The sequence below is a fragment of the Dendrobium catenatum genome, unplaced genomic scaffold, assembly GCF_001605985.2.
Source record: "Dendrobium catenatum unplaced genomic scaffold, ASM160598v2 fragScaff_scaffold_716, whole genome shotgun sequence".
NCBI classification, from domain to species: Eukaryota; Viridiplantae; Streptophyta; class Magnoliopsida; order Asparagales; family Orchidaceae; genus Dendrobium; species Dendrobium catenatum.
Genome location: NW_021319178.1, coordinates 21,024,226 through 21,045,375, shown reverse-complemented (window position 1 = coordinate 21,045,375; position 21,150 = coordinate 21,024,226). Strand labels below are relative to the sequence as shown.

The 21,150-nt window shown below is 36.2% G+C and overlaps 1 protein-coding gene across 1 annotated transcript; it reads right to left on the bottom strand.

The window, feature by feature from the left end:
• Positions 1–1,255: 1,255 nt before the first annotated feature.
• On the bottom strand, positions 1,256–3,723 carry LOC110105174 (exocyst complex component EXO70B1). Its single transcript, XM_020834564.2, has one exon. It carries the CDS (start codon positions 3,555–3,557, stop codon positions 1,569–1,571), a length of 1,989 nt encoding a protein of 662 aa, XP_020690223.1. The 5' UTR covers positions 3,558–3,723; the 3' UTR covers positions 1,256–1,568.
• Between the last annotated feature and the right edge of the window lie 17,427 nt (positions 3,724–21,150).

Below are 21,150 nucleotides of genomic sequence, written 5' to 3'. Positions count from 1 at the left end.
AAAGGTAGAGGTAGCCCTAAAGAGACTTGGTTTGAAAATATTAGAAATGAACTTTCTTTATTAAATCTAAATGAGAATTTGACTCTTAATCGGACACAATGGACAAAAAGAATTCATGTAGCCGACCCCACGTAGCGGGATAAAGTCTTGATGTTGTTGTTGTTGTACTCATATTTTCCTTTGGACGTGCATCTGCAAAAAATAATTTATGTGAATGCCATACCCTAAAGAACTCTACCAACTTCAGATCATTTCTAACCATTATTTGTGTTCTAGCCGAGGTGCACTAATCTCCCAAGTCAAAATATCAACAACAGAATGTTCGAACAGAATATCACTCGCAAACTGGCCAAAGGATCACCCAAGTTTAATGATGTGTAACCTAATCAGCTAAATACTAAATAAAACCCACGCTTACCAATAGGCTTGACAGAAAGCCAGCACACTTGAACAAAAGAATTCAAAATCAGCAGCTAAAAGTTTCCTATCAGGCATATATCAATCTCAGCCAGATTTTTTATCTGTCAACTCTAGTAGGATCATTGTTTTTTAATTTCTCGGCAATCTCCCTTTAGCACTGAAGGCAATGGAAATTAGAGTATGAAATGACTACAATTTCAAAAGGCATCTAGCAGCAGCAGCCGTAGGCTGGAAAAAAAAAAAGCAGAAATAAGTTTGGCTCCTTGGACCTCAATAGTTAGTGTCCTTATTTCAAGATCATATTCCATCATGTTTCTTTGCAAACCTAGTCCAACCCATAAAACCAGAAGAAAAAATTCGGGAGATCCCAAGGGAGCACAAACAAAAGCTAGTTGGCACCAGCTAAAGACATTATGAACCTCCAAAACTAAAGTTATAATCAAAATGTGAGATTTTGTAGATTCACGAAAGGATATTTGGAAGTATGAGATACAAAGGTTTTAAAACACATAAAAAAGAAAACAATGAAATAAAAATAAAATAGAGGTCATATATAATAGACTAATAATAACTACATTGTTTATCCATCAACACATGATGTTACAGAATGAGGGCTTTAACATCCCAACCTTCTAAGAAAATTGTACTTAGCTGCGGATAAATACGTTAAGGACAAGTGTAGGGGAAATTGAAAATTGCTAATGCAGTCGACAAGAAACACAGCGTTTCCATTTAACAAGAAAATCAAGCTGAAACAGAGGAAAATATTGAAGCCAAAGCAGCTTTAGCAAATATGAAATCCTCCTAAAGTCTAAGTATATTATGTAAAACCATAGGGAACAACAAACATTTAATCATTCCGCATAGAGAAGATTTGAAGAGTCTAATAAGACTTAACATTTGAGTAGATAACATATATGTACATGATATCTACAGCAATATTGAACATCATAACAGAAAGCCTTCAGGAAAAGGCTATAAAAACATTGTAAGTAATATAAAAATAGGAGAACACTAGAAAGAAAAAACCAAAAGATAAACCTTACTAATCTTACATTCACTAGGCACCTGAACTCTGTGAAGTATGTGTATGATGACCAATGAGAACGGAAAACACCAACATCACTATAAATCACTTTAGCTATGAGTTAAGCTTTTTTTCTAAGGAGGTTTGATGGCCCAGACGACCCTTTAAAAAACTCAGAGATGAACTGTTCCAGTTCTTCAGCTGTGTATTTTATGTACTTTTCTGCTTGCCGTCCAGCCTCCAATTGCACACCAAATCTTCCCAAGAATGCTCTATAAGCTGGGATCGCCCTCTCAGATATAGATATGCACAAGTCGTCACGGAGCTCAGAATCAGGAACTTTCCAAGTGGTCTGAATTCTGTATATTTCTTCGAAGGCTAAGTTGAAACTCTTAAACTTTTCTTTGATGGTCCTTTTAGGTGCACCACTTAAGCTAGTACTTCCACTTCCTCCCAATCCATCATCCTTTAAATATGACAAAATTTTGGTCCAAGAAGCTCTGAGGTAGCTGTTGGCATATTGCTTCACTTGAGCTCGGTGCCTTCGGACCCAGTTATCCCCTAAAAGTCCAAGAAGTTCAGAGTCCCTAACTTTCTGCACCATATAGAGTATATTATTCATCAAGAATATGCACTGAAGACCGCCATCTTCATAATGCTTCGACTTCTCATCAAGATTAGACTCTAAATAAGACATCAACATCAGCAAACTACGGCCTACTGGTGTCATACTTCCCGAAATTTGGGTATCATCACCGTTGCCTCCTCCCAGAACATTTTCATCGTCCAAGAGCACGTCAAGGGAGCTGCTGTAATCCACGAACAGTTTGACATAATTCATAACATAACGGGTAAGTGGATGAATCTCACCTCCTGGTAGAGGCCTACGTGAAACATCTTTCTGAACATCCTTAGCAAATTCCATGAAAGTACCTCGGACGGAATCCCCCAATCTCTTACGAATTCCCTCAGCCTCACCACATATAAGATTTTTAGCCTCTGCAGAGAACAGGGAATGCAGCTCAGGAATGACATTCCCCAAAGCCTCATACATATCAAGAATTCGGAAAAGCTTTTCTGAAGACCTCTGGCAAATGGATATAGCATCCCCAAAATTCAGAATCTGCAAGATGCAAGGTTTGGCGGCTCCTGTAAAGCATTCTTCTTTGATGTCATCAGATATAGAAAATATCAGTTCAGAGAGCCTCTTCTCCTCTGTCAGCAGAATCCTGACCATAACCTTCATCGCCTGAATCCACTTCTTCATCTTCTCATCCAGAGCTCTCCACTCAATTCTCTGAACCTCCTCAATGCTCATCCGTTCCAAGCCAAGGATTGAGAGGCACTCGTCGAGTATATCACGCCTGATGCTGCTGTAAACCTGACAGAGCTCCTTCCCATATCCAGCCCAGATCATGCGGTCGGCAATCTCCTTCAGATCGGACACGACCTCTGGGAGCACGAGATCGATTCTCCGGTCACCAGAGATAAAGCTACTGCCGCGTGACTCCAGGTTGGTCTCGTAGTTCTGGTCCTCATCGACCGATTCCTCAAAGTCCTCGACTGAATCACCAGGGACAGAGTTGAAAGAAAGCGAAACACGACGGATCGAGCTGTGGAGACTGTCGGCGTCGAGCGGGACAGTGTTTCGGATCATCAGATGGCGAAACTCGTCTTCCAACCGCGCCATAGCGATCTGGACAGCAATCTCAGCCCGGGCACGGAACTCCTCGGGGAAAGACTCGGACTCAAGGAGTGAGATGAGCTCGTCGACAGCGTCAAGGTACTCGACAGCCTCTTCAGCAGATGCCTCCCAAAGGAGGGAATCGGAAGATTCCCAGCGCTGAATAACCTCCTCAGCTTCTTCGAGGTGATATTCTCCAACAGCGGGGACTTCTCTCCTGGCATCAACCCTTCCAGTGGTCGGAGAAGAACAGCCGGTGCCGGCAGTCGGTAAGAGATCGTTCATAGAAGATAGGCGGTTGTCGAAACCAGAGAGTATGCGGATCATGTCTTCGGCGGCGTTCTTAGAGGTGGCCAGGCTCCTCACAATCTGCTGCGCCGTCGCGATGACCTTGTCCTGGCCATCCACCTTCGTCGCTGTCGCCATTACGAGAGTTCCGCAGGTCGGTAGGGCTTCAAAGATCGTTAAACCGAGATGTATATCAGAAATGGTAGCAGAAGAAAAGAGGAATTTTGTGGTAGGGTTAGGACTGGAAAGGAAGCCGTCGTCTCTTGTGCTTGCAAGCTGAATTCCACGGCAAGCTTGACGGCTTCAGCAAGACGACAAGCCGACCAATTATTACTACAAATTTTACCGAGTAAAAAAAGCATGTCCATGACTATTCAGCAAAATCCCTCATATAGGATTTCAAAATTGGGTAACTAGCAGTGGTGTCAATATTGGACACGACCCGAAAATTTGATTTGAACCCGACACTGAAAATTCGGGTTCGGGTCAACCCGAACCCGAATCGGGTCGGGTTCGGGTTGGAGATTTCAACCCGTTTGTAAAACCGGGTCGGGTTCGGGTTGACCCAGAAACCCGGAATCAACCCGGTTTGACCCGGGTTTGCGTCATTCATCCATTCTGTCGCGTCATCTGCAGTCTGTAGAGTCAACGTCGCGTCCGCGTCAAGACTCGAGCGGCTCAAGCGGTAAAGCCCATAGGGAATTCCGGAACCGGATCCGTCGTTCGCCCGGCAGTTGGCCGCTGTCCTCGAACCGTGCGACCGTGCGACCGTGCGAGGCCGAGACCGCTACTGGCTTGCCGCGCGCGACCGAAACCTGCTGTTGCGGATGAAACCTCGTCGTCAACTCGTGCCCTAACTGGGTGCTGCCACGGCTGAAACCTGCTGGCTTCGCTGGCTGTCCGCTTCCGCGGCTGAAACAAGTGGGTCAAGAAAATCGACCCGCTCGACCCGACCCGAACCCGAACAGTGTCAAGTCAATTTCGGGTTTAACCCGAACCCGACCCGTGACCCGAAATTGACACCCCTAGTCACTAGTCATATTCTGGTCTAATCTGAAACTGATCCAGCAATGTTCAGGTCAATCCAAATCTAACCCATTTCTTTATAAACGGGTTGGTTTTTCGAATCCGAACCCGACCCTCTTTAGATTCGGGTCAACCCGAATCTGACCCGCATAGTTCACTCTTCGACAACGTTCCCTTCCATTCGGAATCGGAAGTTACAACATTTTGATCGGAAGCAACAACGGGAGTTCGCTCATTGTGAAGAAAACTTTCTCCCTTTCATGCGCTGTTCGACTTCGCTCCTTGGACGAACTTTCTCCCTTTCGTGCGCTGTTCGACTTCGCTCCTTGGACGAACTTTCTCCTTTCCGTGCACTGTTAGACTTCGCTCCTTAAATGACGTTCCCTTCCATTCTGATCAAAAGTTACAACATTTCGATCGGAAGCAACGGCAAGAGTTCGCTCGCTATGAAGAAAATTTTCCTCCTTTTCTGCGACATTCGACTTCGCTACGTGGACAGCGTTCCCTTCCATTCAGATCGGAAGTTACAACATTTTGATCGGAAGCAACGACGGGAGTTCGCTCGCTATAAAGAAAACTTTCCCCCTTTCGTGTGTTGTTCTACTTCGCTACTTGGGCGACGTTCCCTTCCATTCGAATCAAAAGCAACGACGAGAGTTCACTCACTGTGAAGAAAACTTTTTCCCTTTTGTGTGTTGTTCGACTTTGCTCCTTGGACGACGTTCCCTTCCATTCGGATCGAAAGTTACAACATTTTGATCAAAAGCAACGAGGGGAGTTCGCTCGCTGTGAAGGAAACTTTCTCCCTTTCGTGCACTTCTTTGTTTGGGTTCGGGTTCCTTGCTAGATGTCAGGTCAAAATCGGGTTTCCAAGTCAACCCAAACCCGACCCAGAATTCCAAACAAGTCAAAAATTAGGACACAAACCCGACTAATTTCAGGTTTGAGTTAACCCAAACCCAAAATTTTCGTGTCGAATTCGAGTCGGGTTTTCGGATCGTGTCCAATATTGACACCCCTATCCCTCAATTTACCAACCTTTTGTGGGTACTAGATTGTTTGTAAGAAATTAGTAAATTGGGTAGATAAATAAGAACATTTAGATTATTTTATATTTAAAAAAAAAGGATTTACATATAATCCATATTTATACATCTAATATTATAATATTTTAATATTTTTGTCACATCAATTATATATATTAGAAATGTTTTTTGAATGATTTAAAATTTTAAATATAATTTAACTAAATATTAATCTTAATAAATAGATTTATAAATATATAAAAAGTATGTGGTCTTCATGAAAATCATCCTAATTTGTTCATTAAACCATATATCTTTGATATGTCAACAAAAAATTATCATGATCAGTTGTGAATCTCGATACGAATGTGAATAAAAAACTTTCAGAATTAAAATTAAGGTCATCAGAACTCCAATTTTAGCAGGCTTATAGTCAAATTGAATATCTTAATGCGATGAGTCCAATGACACCAAATTTGATCCAATCTAACCCAAAATGGGTCCAAATCGAATGATCAAAGTATATTTAGAAGTTTTAGAGCATTAATCGGATAACCAAATGATATCCAAATACGGCGTGCTTATAGTCGAATCGAGCGACTCGACGAGATAAATCCAACGAGCCCAAGATCATCAAGTTTTGGCATCAATTAAGCACTTAAATACTCGATAAACAATCTATAATAGAGGGAGTTGGTATCAGCTATCAATTGAAACACTCACAACTTTCCCTTGATCTTCTCTCTATTTACTAATCATGTTAGTCCCAAAAAACTATAAATAGACCCATCATTCTTCACAATTGGGAGACAGGAGGAGCGAAAGTTTGAGAGCTCTTTTACACTCTCCATCTAACGCTGCCATAGTTGGAGTTCCCTTCGACCACCGTCCCTTGTCGACTACGGTCCATACACACACCATCGTCCACCGACTACGGTCATTCTGAACACTATCGCTCGCCAACTACGGTCTTTTCGACCACCATCACCCGTCGACTAGGATCCCTCTAACCATTGTCACCCATTGACTACAGTCCTTCCGACCTCCATCGCCCACCAATTATGGCCACTCCTACTACCGTCGCTTGCCGACTACCGTCCACTCTATCCTTTATCACCCACCGACAAAAGCCCTTCTAACTTCCATCGCCTATCGACTTTGGTCCCTCCAACTACCGGTGCCCGCCTACTACGTTCCACTCTAACCTCCATCACTTGCCAACTATGGTACATCCGACCTCCATCACTTGCTAACTATGGTCATTCAGACCATCATCATCGACTATGATCCTTTGACCTCTGACGCCGATCAACTTTGGTCCCTTTGATCTTCCTTGCTCGTCGACTTTGGTCCCTCCAACAATCGTCGCCCATCGAATGTCGTATACTCCGACCTTCGTCGCCCACCGACTATGGCCTACTCCAACCTCCATTGCCCTCCGCTATGACCCCTCCTACCTCCGTTGCCCACCGACTACTTAAAATTAATGCAATTACTATTGTTTGAATTATAATTAATTATGATATTTTTAAGCATATAAAAGACACTTTATAATATTTTTTTATTAATGAGGTAAAACCCTAAATATTTACTATTCAAAGTATAATGTAATGTCATTTCTTATGACTATTTGTTGCTTATCATAATATACATGATGAACAATTTATTGTAGCATTAAACTTTTTTTAAATAATTATCCACCTAAAAACATGCATATTTTGAATCATAAAAGTTTTGAGAATAATATAAATCTTTTTTTCCTTACAAATTGAGGATTGGAGTTCAAGTACTACTAATTACTATAGCACTTTTTTGGCCTTCATTCAGTGAAGGTTGCACATTTGAAAGCTCCACCTAGTTTATGACAGAGTTATAATTTAAAGACATAAAACTTGAAAAGATTATCATAGATTTAAACTAAGGAAGAGGTCATAGTATTTATAGTTATGGTAACATCTATTTTGAACATCCTAGTGTAAACTCATGTGCTAACACATATCATATATTGTCTACTAGACCTTAAGGGTCGTAGGCCGACTCATAGGGTCACCCTTGAGAGGCAAATTATTGGGTTCGGACACCGAACGTGTTCAGAGCTCAATGAAAATGCGTCACATCACCTCCTATTTGGTATTGATCTCGGTACTGAGCAGTACCAAGAAGTACTGATCTTGGTACTGCTCAGTACCATGCTCAGTACTGCTCGATACTCAGTACCGAGCTCAGTACTACTCAATATTGTGAATACCGAACGTAAGTTGTGTCAGGTATCCGAACCCAATAATCTCTCCACCCGAGATGCCCTAATCAACACCTACTCAATATGATCCATCTAGTGCAAGCCTTAGCTAGCATAAATGCATTGAAATAACCAATTAGCTGCCCAAACCTTAGTATTACTCACTTAGGTCATAAAGATTCATTTTAACCCAAAAGAAAAATCCTAATCAACTTAAGCACTTAGTCTACCCATTTTTAAACTTATGAATTGGGCTTATGTTGTTACTTATTTGAAAAAAAATTATACGTGCCATTTTTCATTTAGCTCTTTCATTAAAGATTTATCGTCTTTAATTAATTTTTTAAATCATATGCATTTTTTTTAAAATATAATGAGATAGAATTTCATTTTCTAAAAAAATTTATAGTTAACTTAATCTGTAATAACCCGTATTTCGACCCACGCAAATAATTTTTTTTCTTTGAGTCAATATAACTTCAAATCGTAAACCGTCTTCGCGACTTTTCTATAGTATTTTGATTGTAGTATTTTACTTACACAAATTTTTTTGAAATTTTTTAGCACTGTCAAAAATCTTTAAGAAATTGATACATATAAGTCCAAGTGGGGATTTTGAGACTATCAGGTGTCCGATTTGCAAACTAATTTTATTGATATTTTTTAAATAAAATGATTTATTTTATGAATAATTTTTTATAATTTTTAAAACACAATATGATTTATATGAATTTTATATTGAAAAATTAATTAAATTAAATTGTTATATTAATATTTTATTATAAATATTTACAATCACTTAATAATTTTTTTTAAATACATATTCTCTTCTTGATTTCAGCTAAAACATATATAGTTTAGGAAATTAAGAGAGAAAGAATAGCTTGGATTTTGGAGGTCGTCGTGCGATTTTTGTCCAGTTAGAAAATTTACTCATCTCATTGTAAGAAATATTTACCATATTTTTCATTTCAAAGATTTTATATTTTTGATATTTATTAATCAAATTTGTGCTTCCATTACCAAAAAAATGTAAATAATTTTGTATTGACAAAAATTTCACTGCGTAACTTTTTTTATGTTATAGAGATTGAGATTATGAACTATGTGGAGGTGACTATTGTGTTATTGAATCACGAGCTCCAGGGTTGGGACAAGGAATCTACTATGATAAATTTGGCCGAGGGTCTCACACTCCAATGTGGTAGATCTAAAAAGAAGAAGAATAAAAATGACAATATTAACAAGTAAGGCAAGTCTCGTGGGCACGATCTTGAAAAGAATCAGTATGCTTTCTATTTAGAGACTGATCATTGGATGAGAAATGAAAGGGAGTTTCCACGGAGGCAAAGAAAAATATTACCATGGAAGAGCATGATGATGTCTTAGATATATCACTATCTACTATTTTTCAAAGTTTATACATTGATGGTTCATACTATATTATTAATAACGATGCTACCTATCATATTTGTATCATCAGGGAGTGGTTTTTTACCTACAGGGAGCTTGTTAATGGTGTTGTGGCCATAAGAAGTGATCAAGCTAGTCTTATTATTGGTATAAGGAGCATCTTCATCAAAATACATGATAGGGTTATAATAGAGTTTACTGATGTAAGACATGTTCCAAGTATTAGAAAGAATTTGTTGTTTGTTGGGATTTTAGAGACCAAGTGCTACAAGGTAGTCATAGAGGTAGAGATTCTAAAGATGTATCATAGAGCACTGGTATTTTTGAAGAGAGTTCATTATCTCAACATTTACTATTCTTAGAAAAAAAAATAGTAATTGAAATAGTTATTGTTGTTGATGATTCTTTTGATACCACTACATTGTGTCATATGAGGCTAGCTCATGCAGGAGAGGCTTCTTTTATAATTTTGATGAAGAAAGAATTGATTAATGAGCAAGCATGTTCAAGATCGATTTTTATGAACATTATGGGTTTGCCAAGAAGACATTAATATCCTTTGGCATTGACATCTATAATACAAAGGGTATTGTGGAGTATGTTCACACAGATGTTTGGGGCCCGAGGAAGACATCATCATTCAACAGGCGTCGATACTTTGTATCTTTTATTGATGACTATTCCAGTTATGTTTGGGTGTACACCATGAGGTGCAAGAGCAAGATACTTGAGATTTAAAAATTTAGAAGAAGTGAATTAAGACTCACACTAGCAAACAAATCTGATGTATCAGATCAGATAATGGGGTCGAATACACTAAGGATGCATTCTTTCAAGAGTGATAGAGTCTATGATAGAGCACACCTTCATTATTAGAAAGACATCATAATAGAATGGGTAGTAAAGAGGATGAAAAGGAATTTGGTAAAAAAGGTTTGGTGTATGTTATCCAATGCTGGGTTAAATAAAGTGTACTAGGCTGAGGTTATAGACTATGCCTGTCACTTCGTGAATCGTCTGCCTTCTACAACTATTAAGAAAAAGGCATTAAAGGAGATGTGGTCAGGACATCCTGTTAAAGAGTATGAGTATTTGAGAGTGGTTGAGTGTCTAGCTTATTATCATGATCAAAATGATAAACTAGAACATCATAAAAGAAGGCAATCTTTATTGGCTTCAAGCTTGGAGTCAAGGGCATCAAACTCTATAATCTGGTAGAGAAGAAGATTGACATTAGCAAGGATGTTACATTTGACGAGGAGAGCATGTTGATGCCTCAAAACTTGAAGCAGGTGGCGAGTTCTATTGGGACCACATATGCGCTGCAGAAGCTGGAGTTTGATGCAGCTCCATTTATTCCATAGAGACAAACCACTTCTACCCAATTACCTGATTCAGCTATAGATCAGGAGGCAGAAATGATGTTGAGGATGAGATTCCAGCTTAGGAATCTATTGAGCGGAACGGGTTCAGACACCATAATGTCCCAAAAGTAGCGTAGTTGAGGGACCACACTGCATTTAGATTTTCAGTCATGGAGGCTGAAATTCCAAGATACTATAAGGAAGCAGTGGGCAATCCTGATGGTAATTTGTGAAAGAGGACTATGGATGAAAAGATGGAGTCTCTTCAACATAACACTACTTGGAGGTTGGTGAAACTTTCTCCAGGAAGGAAAGCCAATTGTTGCAAATGAGTTTGTGCAAAGAAGGAAGGATCTCATGGAGCTCATGGAGCTAATGTGTGGCAGAAGGCTATATGGGTGGTAAAATGCTCTGCACAATGGGAAGAGATTGCTTATGATGAGGTGTTCTCCCAAGTGGTTGAGTATCCGTACATGTGGTCACTTGTCACTTGTAGCACACTATGGTCTAATTTTGAAGCAACTCGATCTAGACATTGCACAAGCAGTTGGCATTGTGAGTAGGTTCATCCATGTTCCAGGAAGGAGTCATTGACAAGCTGTGAAGAGTATATTGAGGTATCTGAAGGATACAATTGATACAAACTTGATATTACAGAGGCAGACACCACGGCAATGGTACAAGACTCATGACTGATTGTCCACTTATTTTGAATAACTATGCTCGTCTTGATCCCTTGGGAGGGGGGTACGTAGGCAACCATTTGGGTGCAGTCGTTCTGATATTGGAGTATGGTTTGTCATCTTCTACTTTCTAAAGTGAAAGATGAGATAGAGATTGTTGATTTGGAACTCAGTCTTTATTTGGAAGGCTTTGATGTCTCATTTATGTATTTAATTAGGGAGCTTACTATTTCCCTAAGTAGGTGATTTGATTGGGGATAGATTAGGAAGTTTTTTCCTTATTTTACTCAACTAAAATCTATAAATATAGGGGCAAGGGCTGTTTTAGATGCATGAGAGCTAGAGAGGGCCAAAATTGTAATCCTTCATTTCTCTACTATAGTGAAATCATCTTATCCACTCCGTAGATGTTGGCATCTTCATCGAACCCTGTAAATTGTCGTATTCTTTGTGTTGGTTGTGTGATTTTTTGTTTTGTTTCCGCTGTATTTTCACAAGAGGAAGCTCAAGATGATGCAGTCAATAGCTTGAAAAAGACATTTAGGAGATGTTTAAGAAGGATGCCAGGATGGAAGATAAAGAAATAATAGACGAGTTGGCTGATTGTGCCAGCAAAAGATCCAAAGTTAATTAGATGGGGAGAAAATATTGCTGATTAAGGCATTAGTAGCAGATCAGAGTAAGTTCATATGTGTAGCAAAAGAGCCAAAATCATATGATGGGATTGAAAGGACTGCTGGATGCATACAAGAGAAGTGGAATAACACAGAGGTAGTGATGGCTAGATGTGATTACTGGGAGAGTAGAGAGATAGAGAGAGAGAACACCGCTCACAAATGAAGTTCCAAAGGTAAGCACACACTACTAATATATAACACTAAGGTTTCTTTTGGGACGGTTTTTTACTGTTTTGTAAAGCAGCTTTTTAATACAAATATTTTAAATTTTTATATTAAAAAGCTGCTTTAAGAAGCAGTAAGAAAGTCATCCCAAACGAAACCTAAAATGACAATCTCCACTGCTTAATCATTGGAACTGCTTCAAAATAATCAGGACATACTTCAGAAAATATTATTGTTGTGACATAATACGCTAATTGCTTAGCAATTATGACTTATTTGGCATACTGAGGAAACATAAAAACAGGTTTTCTCGTGAAGACGCTAGTTAGGAATTTTAGAGCAAATGAAATGTGAACATAAACAGGACTCGCTCTTGTTTTCACAATGCAGCGAGCAAGCAGATGCTCGGTCAATTTGAGGACATGCAATCAAAAGCAATCCACAATCAAAAGCAATCCAAAAAAAATATTCTGAAAAGCTCATCCATCAAAAAAGATAAGAACTACTGTCATGGTCTACCTTTGTTCACTTAGAATGAGACAAACCACAACTATTCCAAGTTTTTACTTGATTTTCATTCTCTAGATGAAGCATCAAGTACAACTTCCCATGAAGGCGGTTAATGATCCAATCTTGAACCGAACGTACCCTGAGTAGCCCAAATTTATTCGATTCGATTTCAAATTGAGTCAAATCTGACTATATGTTTGGGTTAAATTTGGCTTGTTAAATAAATGAGCTCTTTTGATAACCCTAACTCTAACCATCGGCGTAGCTAAACTAAGAGATATAGGAAAGGGAATCGGAGGCTGGCATATTGGGCTAATAGCATCATTGTCTAACAATCAAAAACTAAAATACAGAGAAGTGATCACAACCACTTCAGAGGCAATGTTATAGATATAAAAAACTACCAAAGATGAAACCAACAAGTCTTCATAAATTAACAAACCATAAGTTAATCCAAAAACCCAAGCTGTTTCAAACAAATCAAAGAAAAAAAAAACTTTTAGTATAAAGAAATGAACCAAACAAAAAATAATTAATTTCACCATGTCTATTAAGCACGATGAGATGAGTGGCATGACGTGAGGTCTTGAGTTGCTCGTGTGAGAGATAGAGTGCGTTTGAGGGTTGATAAGGAATGAAGGTGTGGGTCAAGAAAGTTAGAATAAACTTACATCACATAATTTATTCATGGAGGGTAAATTATTGAATGAAACAATGGTTAATTTGCTAGTCATGATCAATGGAATGTCAAAATATTTATAAAAATCATTCACCTCATTATATGGATGGCAAGTGGTTGAATGAAGACATGCTAGGAGTGGATCTTAGCTATTGTGGAATAATAGATAAAATTCAAGCCTAAACTAGTAGGAAATGGATTGATGGAGAGTAGAGATAATAAAATCATGAAGAGAAAAGGATCAAAATGATCCCTCAACTCTTTACTAGGGATTAAAATAATCCCCAACTCTTTTGAGGAACCAATTTGGTCCCTCAATAACTTTTGTCCTGCCAGTCAATTTTAAATGGAAAATTGAGATGGGCGCTAGGGTATTATCATAATAAGCAAAGAAACATTAAAATGTCTTAACAACAACAAATCATTCTTCAAACTCTTCAGGTGCGTCAAAAACCCAGCAGCCAAACCCTTCTTCAACCCAAGCATCCTACAACGCAAAGCAGTGACCCGAAGCATAGAGCAGAGCTCGCAACGCAGCAGCCTCCACTACGGCCTCGACCCCCAACGTCTCGCAGCGCGTCAACTGTAGATTCAACATAGCATCCCACAGTGTGCGTCAATTGTAACTTTAATCCAATGTCCCGCAGCTGTGATTGTGTGGATCTCACGGTCGATCCTGATGAGCACTAAGCGTGAATTACATAGTTGATCTTGACGTCTATCATGTATCCCACAACATGTAGTAGGTACTTCGTCCATTAGCAGTTGTATGCAGGGGTGAAACCAACCATAATTTTCAGGGGGGGGAGGGCAAACTTATAAGTAACTGTTGGCATATATGTCTCGGGGTCAAGGGGCAACGCTCTCGGAACAAATTTTGATTTACTATTTCTCTTTGTATTTTGTTCTTCATTTTCTAACAAGAACACATCTACACAATGTATTTAATTATACTTGGGGCAATTGTCTAATTACCATAGTATTTTATAACTTTTAGGGGGAACAATTGGATAAAAAACCGTGTAATAAAGATTTAAAAATAGATTGAAGGGACAAATTACCTAAGGAATCGTATAATAAAAAAAATTAGGGGGGGGGGGAACCGGGCTCAAAGGGGTCCACCCCTGGTTGTATGATTTTTTTTCACGTCGATCCCACAGCCAAACTCTTATACTGTATGATAGAGTCATAAGAATGTAGAGGGCTTTCCAAAGAATGCAATTGTATGATTTTTATTCGCTCTAATATTACAGTTAATTTTCATTATATATGCCACCACAGCCTTGAAGGAGTGCTTAGCCATTCATTCGCCCCTGTTCAGCTCAAATAACTTGTCCACTTTTCCCGAGCTAAGAGTTGCCTAGGAGAGTATTATCCAGGAGATAGCGAGAGGCATGAATTAACATTTTTTTTAAGTTGATATTGCGGATTTAATTGTTTCATTTTCTATGTATTTGACAACTTTTGTAAATGTCATAATAGTAATAACTCAAGGTAATGAAGAGGATGAAAATACAAAAAATTTGGGAAAATTTTGGTAAGATTTTTACTCAATAAAGTTACTTATAATGCTCCAACTTAAATTCAAAGGAAAATGATATGTATTGCGTTATGCCGTTATTGTCAGAAATCCTAGAAATAACATACCAACTTAGTGGGTTGAAGATTCAAATTTCTCATAGTTATTTGGTGGTTTAACTATAGAGACTGATATTAATAGTAATGTAGAGGTAGAGATGGATGATGATGATGCTAATGACGATAGTGCCGATAATGACGATGTTGATTATGATGACGATGTAGATGATTTCCATGAGCGTGCAAAAACTCAACTTAAAGAACAACAAATCATTGAAAACATGGAAAAATATTCCTACTAAAATTTTTAAAGGGAGAAAGTGTGATAGCGATTGTGTGGACTCAGGTGATGAAGCTAATCTACATAGCAGTGATGAAGATGGAATTTTGAAATGGCCATCTTTCAACCCAACGGCAGATTCTTCTCCCAATGATTTTGAAATTGACATGCTTTTTTAGTGGTAATGAGGAGTTCAAAAAAGCAGTTGTATTTTTGATCAAAGAGGATCTACATATCATACTTATTGATTTAGAGAAATCATATGCAATCAGATGTTATATTCAACTTAGTCATGCATATTTTTACCAATCATTTTATAAAATATGACTAAAATTTTTTAAATCAAAACTAAAATAATTTAGAATTTTTTTTTATTAAAGAAACGTTTACTAATTTTTTTAGAAAATTTATAATTACACGAAAATTATATTTATTAAATATTTTAATTAAAAAATGATCAAAATACTTTTCTATTTAATACTATTAACTTCAATATTGAATGTTAGGATAAAAACAATCCCATTTTGAGGAGTTGAAGGATCAAATTGGTCCCTCAAAAAAGTTGGGACCCTTTTGGTTCTTCACAAAGAGTTGAGGGAACATTAAGGCCTTGTTTGGTTGGCCAATGTTCTTGTAAAAGTTTTTTTTAAAACCGTTGTGGAGAAAATGGAGTATTAGAAAAACTGTTTTATATAATGGAGTTATTACATAATGTTGTTTGGTTAAATTGCTTTTTTTTTCTTATTCAAACTTTAAAATAGATGATAAGTGTTTGGTATGATTAACAGATTCAGTTTTTTAATCATAAATGATGAAATTATGCATATAATAAACTAAAATGTAGGTACTTTTTTATTACTTAAATAAATTTAAAAAGTGTAGCTTTATCTCGTGGCTTGAAAAAACTTCCAAGGTACTTTCTTGCAGATGGTTTAAGATTACACAAATTTCTAAAATCAACCAAGGACATACAATTCTCAGCTTTTCCTTCAACAACCTGAGGAAATTCTGCACTTGTTAAAAATGCTTTTATAATAGTCTTTGGTCGTCTCTTCTTAGTGAACTGGTTGCTGCTCTTCTTGATGTCGACAGAAGAATAGTGAAGGAGGTATGGCTTATGATGAACTCCATGAGCGCTTTGTTCGAAGAGAGCCAGAGATGAAAGATGAGGAGGAAGGAGATACAAATTTTTTATTTATGAAATGGTTGGAGGATTTGGGCGAAGAAGATGAGTTGAAGTGGTAAGGCGTCATGCAAGAGTATAATGGAATATTCACAAAGGCTAAGGCCTTGTTTGTTTCGGCTTTTTTTTTACCTTTTTTGTTTATAAACGGTGAAATTATTTTTCGGTCGCTGTTTGGATGGGACGCTTCTATAGAAATGCTTTTTTAGAGAACTTCATTTTTCTACTATTTTGAAAAGTTTTTTGATATTTGCTTCTCCATTAGAATACTACATTCCCTTAACTAATGTTTCTAAAACTATCTTTTACATAAGGAGAGTAAGAACCAAACAAAGCCTATGGACTGCTCAAGAAGGATGTGGGGAATAGCTGTCGTGTTTCTATCAAAAATGGAATTGTGTTGAACGTGGTCTGATGGAAGTGGTTTTGCCAAACACGAAAAAAAACATTTACTATTTAAAAAGAATAAGCAGTAAAATAGCTCGAATCAAACGATCCCTAAGTAAAGAAATGCAAATTATGAAAAAGGTGCATACATTCTTCTTTTGTGTTTGAAATAAAACATAAATTATTATTTCATGGGCTAGTCATCCAATTTCCCATATAAGAGAGCCCCACCTAACCCATTTCTAAGAAAAATTCAAACATTACATAATTCATCCAATTTTTTTTTAAATAAAATAATGCTATCAAATTTTTATAATAATTCTATGTTAATCACATTAAAAAAAATAATTTAATAAAAAATCCTTCTAAGGCCAACCATAAACTTGTTGCAATTGAATTTTTTAAAGTGCTAATTTCAAGGAACAAAGCATGCCTTCTTTAATTTGAATTATGAATTTTTTTCACTATTATTTCTTTTGTGAAACTCCTCCATGATATAAATCATATTTGGCTGAAATTTGTCATACATGAAGGAGCCCCATTTTGAATTTGAATTTAATTTTTTTCTATTAACACTTCATTTTCTTATTACTCCTTAATATAAGCCCTACTTTAAGAGTTGGCCAAATTTTATCGAATGGTGTCCCAACTTGAAGGAGACTCCACCTATTGTAAAGGAGAAACATGTTGAATTTGCTTTGATTTTTTAGCCGGCTCGACCAAATAAAGAAGTTTTATCCAAACAACATGCAATGTTAGGGCCACGTTGATGAAGATTATAATCTCTCTTTATCATTGCAACAAAAGTCTTTGGAAACTATTTAAATCCGTCTCTTATTCTATGATTCTCATATAACGTTGATAACTATTGGACATATTCTTCCTCAAATATATGATGTCATGAAACTTGCACCATTATCTTAGATCAAAGTGAGAGAGGCGATTATTCGATTGGGTATGGGAGCTCCAAACAAGATGCTTGGGAAAGAGAGGTTCCAACATTACAATGTCTAAATATTCATAGGAATTGAATATGTTATCCCTCATAATTTAAATGTGTTATTTTTGGTCCAAAAAAAAAGAACTATTGGGGATATTTGCCCAAATAAAATTTAGTTAGCCTATAATTCAAAATTGTGCAGAAAGATGAATAAAAACTCAAATTTTTTCATGCAAATTCTCTTTTTGATTGAGAAGATACTAAGTGTCACGCATTTTACCCTCGTTCTGAGTGGCATAAATTTGAAGTCATATGACTTTATTAATCGTGTTTGCTATGTTTACTTCTTAAATTTTTTCAAGGCTTTGAGGTCTTAAGGTCATTTGAGTGATTTCTAATTCATATTAGATTTATATATATTTTTTATTCTATTAGCTTTATAGAAATTCAAGATGATTAAGGTCAGTTGGGTCTCTAAAGCTTAAAACTGCTACTTATAGATCCTACCGTTGCTATGCACGGCCTAAAGAAAGCATTCTATGATACTAAGAACATATAATATTTCAAGTAACTTGTTCTCCTTCGTTTTTTGTTTTCTACACCAATTTAAATTAATAATATTTATTAAGGCATGAGAATTTAGTAAGAAATTAGTTGAAATTTTATAGTAAAATAGAAATATAAAATGATTTACATTCACTTATGGATGAAAGCTTTTGAAATTAAAAAATGAATTGATCATTGATTTATCTTACCCAACTTTGATCATTTTATAAAATTAATATAGAATACTCTATTTGAACTCAAATCAAGGTTGAAACGAAATACTCAATGACCAAGACTTGACGAACAACTTTATTATTATAGAGACATCTTTTTCATCAAATTTTATCTCACTATTAAATGAAATCTAACTCAACATTGAGTTAATGGGTGTTGCAAGGAAGGAGCATCCTCTTGCTCAAAAGGCAAGAATCAAAAGAGTGGTTGGGAGGAAATTTTCAACCTCCTCCCCCTTACCCCTTTGTCCACATTAGTTCTCCCTCTAGTTCAACACTTCAAAAGTTTATACATGCTTTCCCATTGGGGTGGTAAGCGCGAATGAGGAAATCTAAGAAGAAGTGATTCTTTGTTTAGCTTGTTTAGTGATGCTATTTTGGTTGGTGGGTTGAGCTATTGTATGTGTCTCTCTGGGCTATGTATTTTAGGTTTAGGGAGGCTGAGGTTGTTTTATTCAAGTTTGGGTGAGGTTTTTATTTTCTTGTGTTGGTTGGAATTCCTTTTTCTGTTGATTGGCTGGTTGTTCTGATTGGTCTCGTGGTGCCTTCCTTGTTTTATTTCTTCTTTGTAGGGTATTGTCTTCAGGGATCTCGAGTGTTGATGCCTCTGTTTGCTTCCAGTTCGCCACTCCTTTGTTGATTGATAGTTCTCTTTTTGGTTATATTATTTGGTTTTATCTTTTCATCTGCATGTTCTTGCATTTAGTTTGAATCAAGGCTCGTAGGTTTTACTTTAAATGATGTATTTTTAGATGGCTTTGAATTGAGTAAGGACTTATAATCTTATTTTTATTTAATGCGTATGCCCCTACTAAGAGTTTTAACCAAAAAAAAACTTGATTCTCTAACAATGTAGTAAAAAATCTTATTTTAAAATTTAATTTCTTTATGTTTTGATGTTCTTTCTAATATTAGCAGGCATCATTGGGGTTGGTACAAAAGGGGGCTATTTCTTGATCCTCTATTTACAATTGCCTTGCTGTTTACAATGGTTTTAAAAACTATGGACATTCTTGCCAAAAGAAATATTACTATACTCCAAACCTATCAGCTGTGTTATAGAGATAATGAATCTATTAAGCTCATCTTTTTATCATGCACTCTCTCTAATGCTCTCTTTAAAGGATGGCTTTCGTTGACCTCCACCTTCCTTCTTAACTATTCTAAGTAACAACATCATTTGCTACATTTGCAGAGAAAAAATGATATGAAATAAGGGCTCTCTCATTAGCATTTGTGGTGTTATTTTGGGTTAGATTGGAAGTAAGACTTTGATTTTGTTTGATAAAGTTTTCTTACTGCTTACTAAAGTAATTTTTTAAAGTAGCTTTTTAGTTTAAAATTTTAAATTTTGTACTAAAAAAATGTTTTAAGAAGCAATAAAAAAGTCATTCAAAACGAAGCCTTTGTCTGTTTGTCATTGGTGGCTTCCTGTTTGATGCTCTCAGCATTTTTGACCATTTAACATTGTGTTATTATGGTTTTGAAGTGGTTATATTTGGTTGTTTTGGTGCAACCAAATCAGTACATGCTATGTGACTTCGCCTACTTCTGATCTCTTATGATTCAAGCTTGTTTGAGCCTTCTGAATTTTTTGACGAATTTTTATTTTTTATTTTTAATTTTTAAAGAATCGATTGTTGGGCCGTATAAGTAGGAAACTCTCAAGTACGATTCTAAGAGAGGGAATTTAAAAACCTATTCCAACTGGGGAGAACAAGCCATTATACAAGGTGATTCAGAAATTGCAAAGGGTTGGTTTGATCAAGCTACTGAGTATTAGAAACAAGCTATAGCGCTTACTCCAGAGAATTATATTGAAGCAAATAATGAGTGAAAAATAACGAGGCATTTTTCACCTCTTTGCGTGTCTCATATTTTTATTATGCATATTCTTTATGTATTTATTCATCATTTTTTTAATTAAATATGTCAATATTAATTTCATATATATTTTAATATTATAAATCTTGCTATTTGCATATTGTCCTATGTAGCAGTGTCAATATTGGACCCGACCCAAAAATTAAAAAGAGAACTGAGATTGATAGACGCCAAGATCCTTAATTATAAATAGAATTCTAGAAATAATTCGGTGACTCGAACTTCTAAATGAGATAGCACCGATGAGCATTTCCCTTTTTTTTTTTTTTTTTCCTCTGCGATAGGTTAAGGTCTGTACCGTAAGGTAAGGAAATACTAATTTATGAGCAATAAAAACTTAAAAAGGGCATTTCAACGATAACATGATGGAGATTCAAACAATAAAATAAAAAGAAAATTAATGCTATTTCTTCAATAAATTCATCACTCCTAAATCAATATAAAAAAATAATCATAAATAATATATTTAAGAGTTATTAGGAGAAGCATCAATATTACTCATATTTCTTAACATAAATTATTTTCTTTCTATGTCAATTTGGTTCAATTTTTTTATCATTTTTATATAAAAAAAACTAAATAAATTATATAAATTAGTGAGAAAATGACTGAAATAAACACCTAATTTTTTTCTTAAGAATCAAAATAATCGCTGACTATATAAAAATATAAATTGGATCAATTGACTTTTTAAATCAGGACCAATTAGTAATTATGTGAGATCATTTAAGTCTATATTTAAAAAGACATTGAGCTAAAATAGGACATTTTAATAGTTGGTGATCATTTTGATCTTTTGTAAAGAGTGAATGGATTATTTTGGTCTTTATCTATAAAATTATTTAAGGAAAAATTTCAAACAAATCAAACCAAAATGATACTTAATTTACTTTATTTGATTTATATTTTCAATTAAGCC

Bases quoted from the DNA above. Each gene is read 5' to 3' on its own strand.
- LOC110105174 (XM_020834564.2), bottom strand. From the start codon at position 3,557: ATGGCGACAGCGACGAAGGTGGATGGCCAGGACAAGGTCATCGCGACG.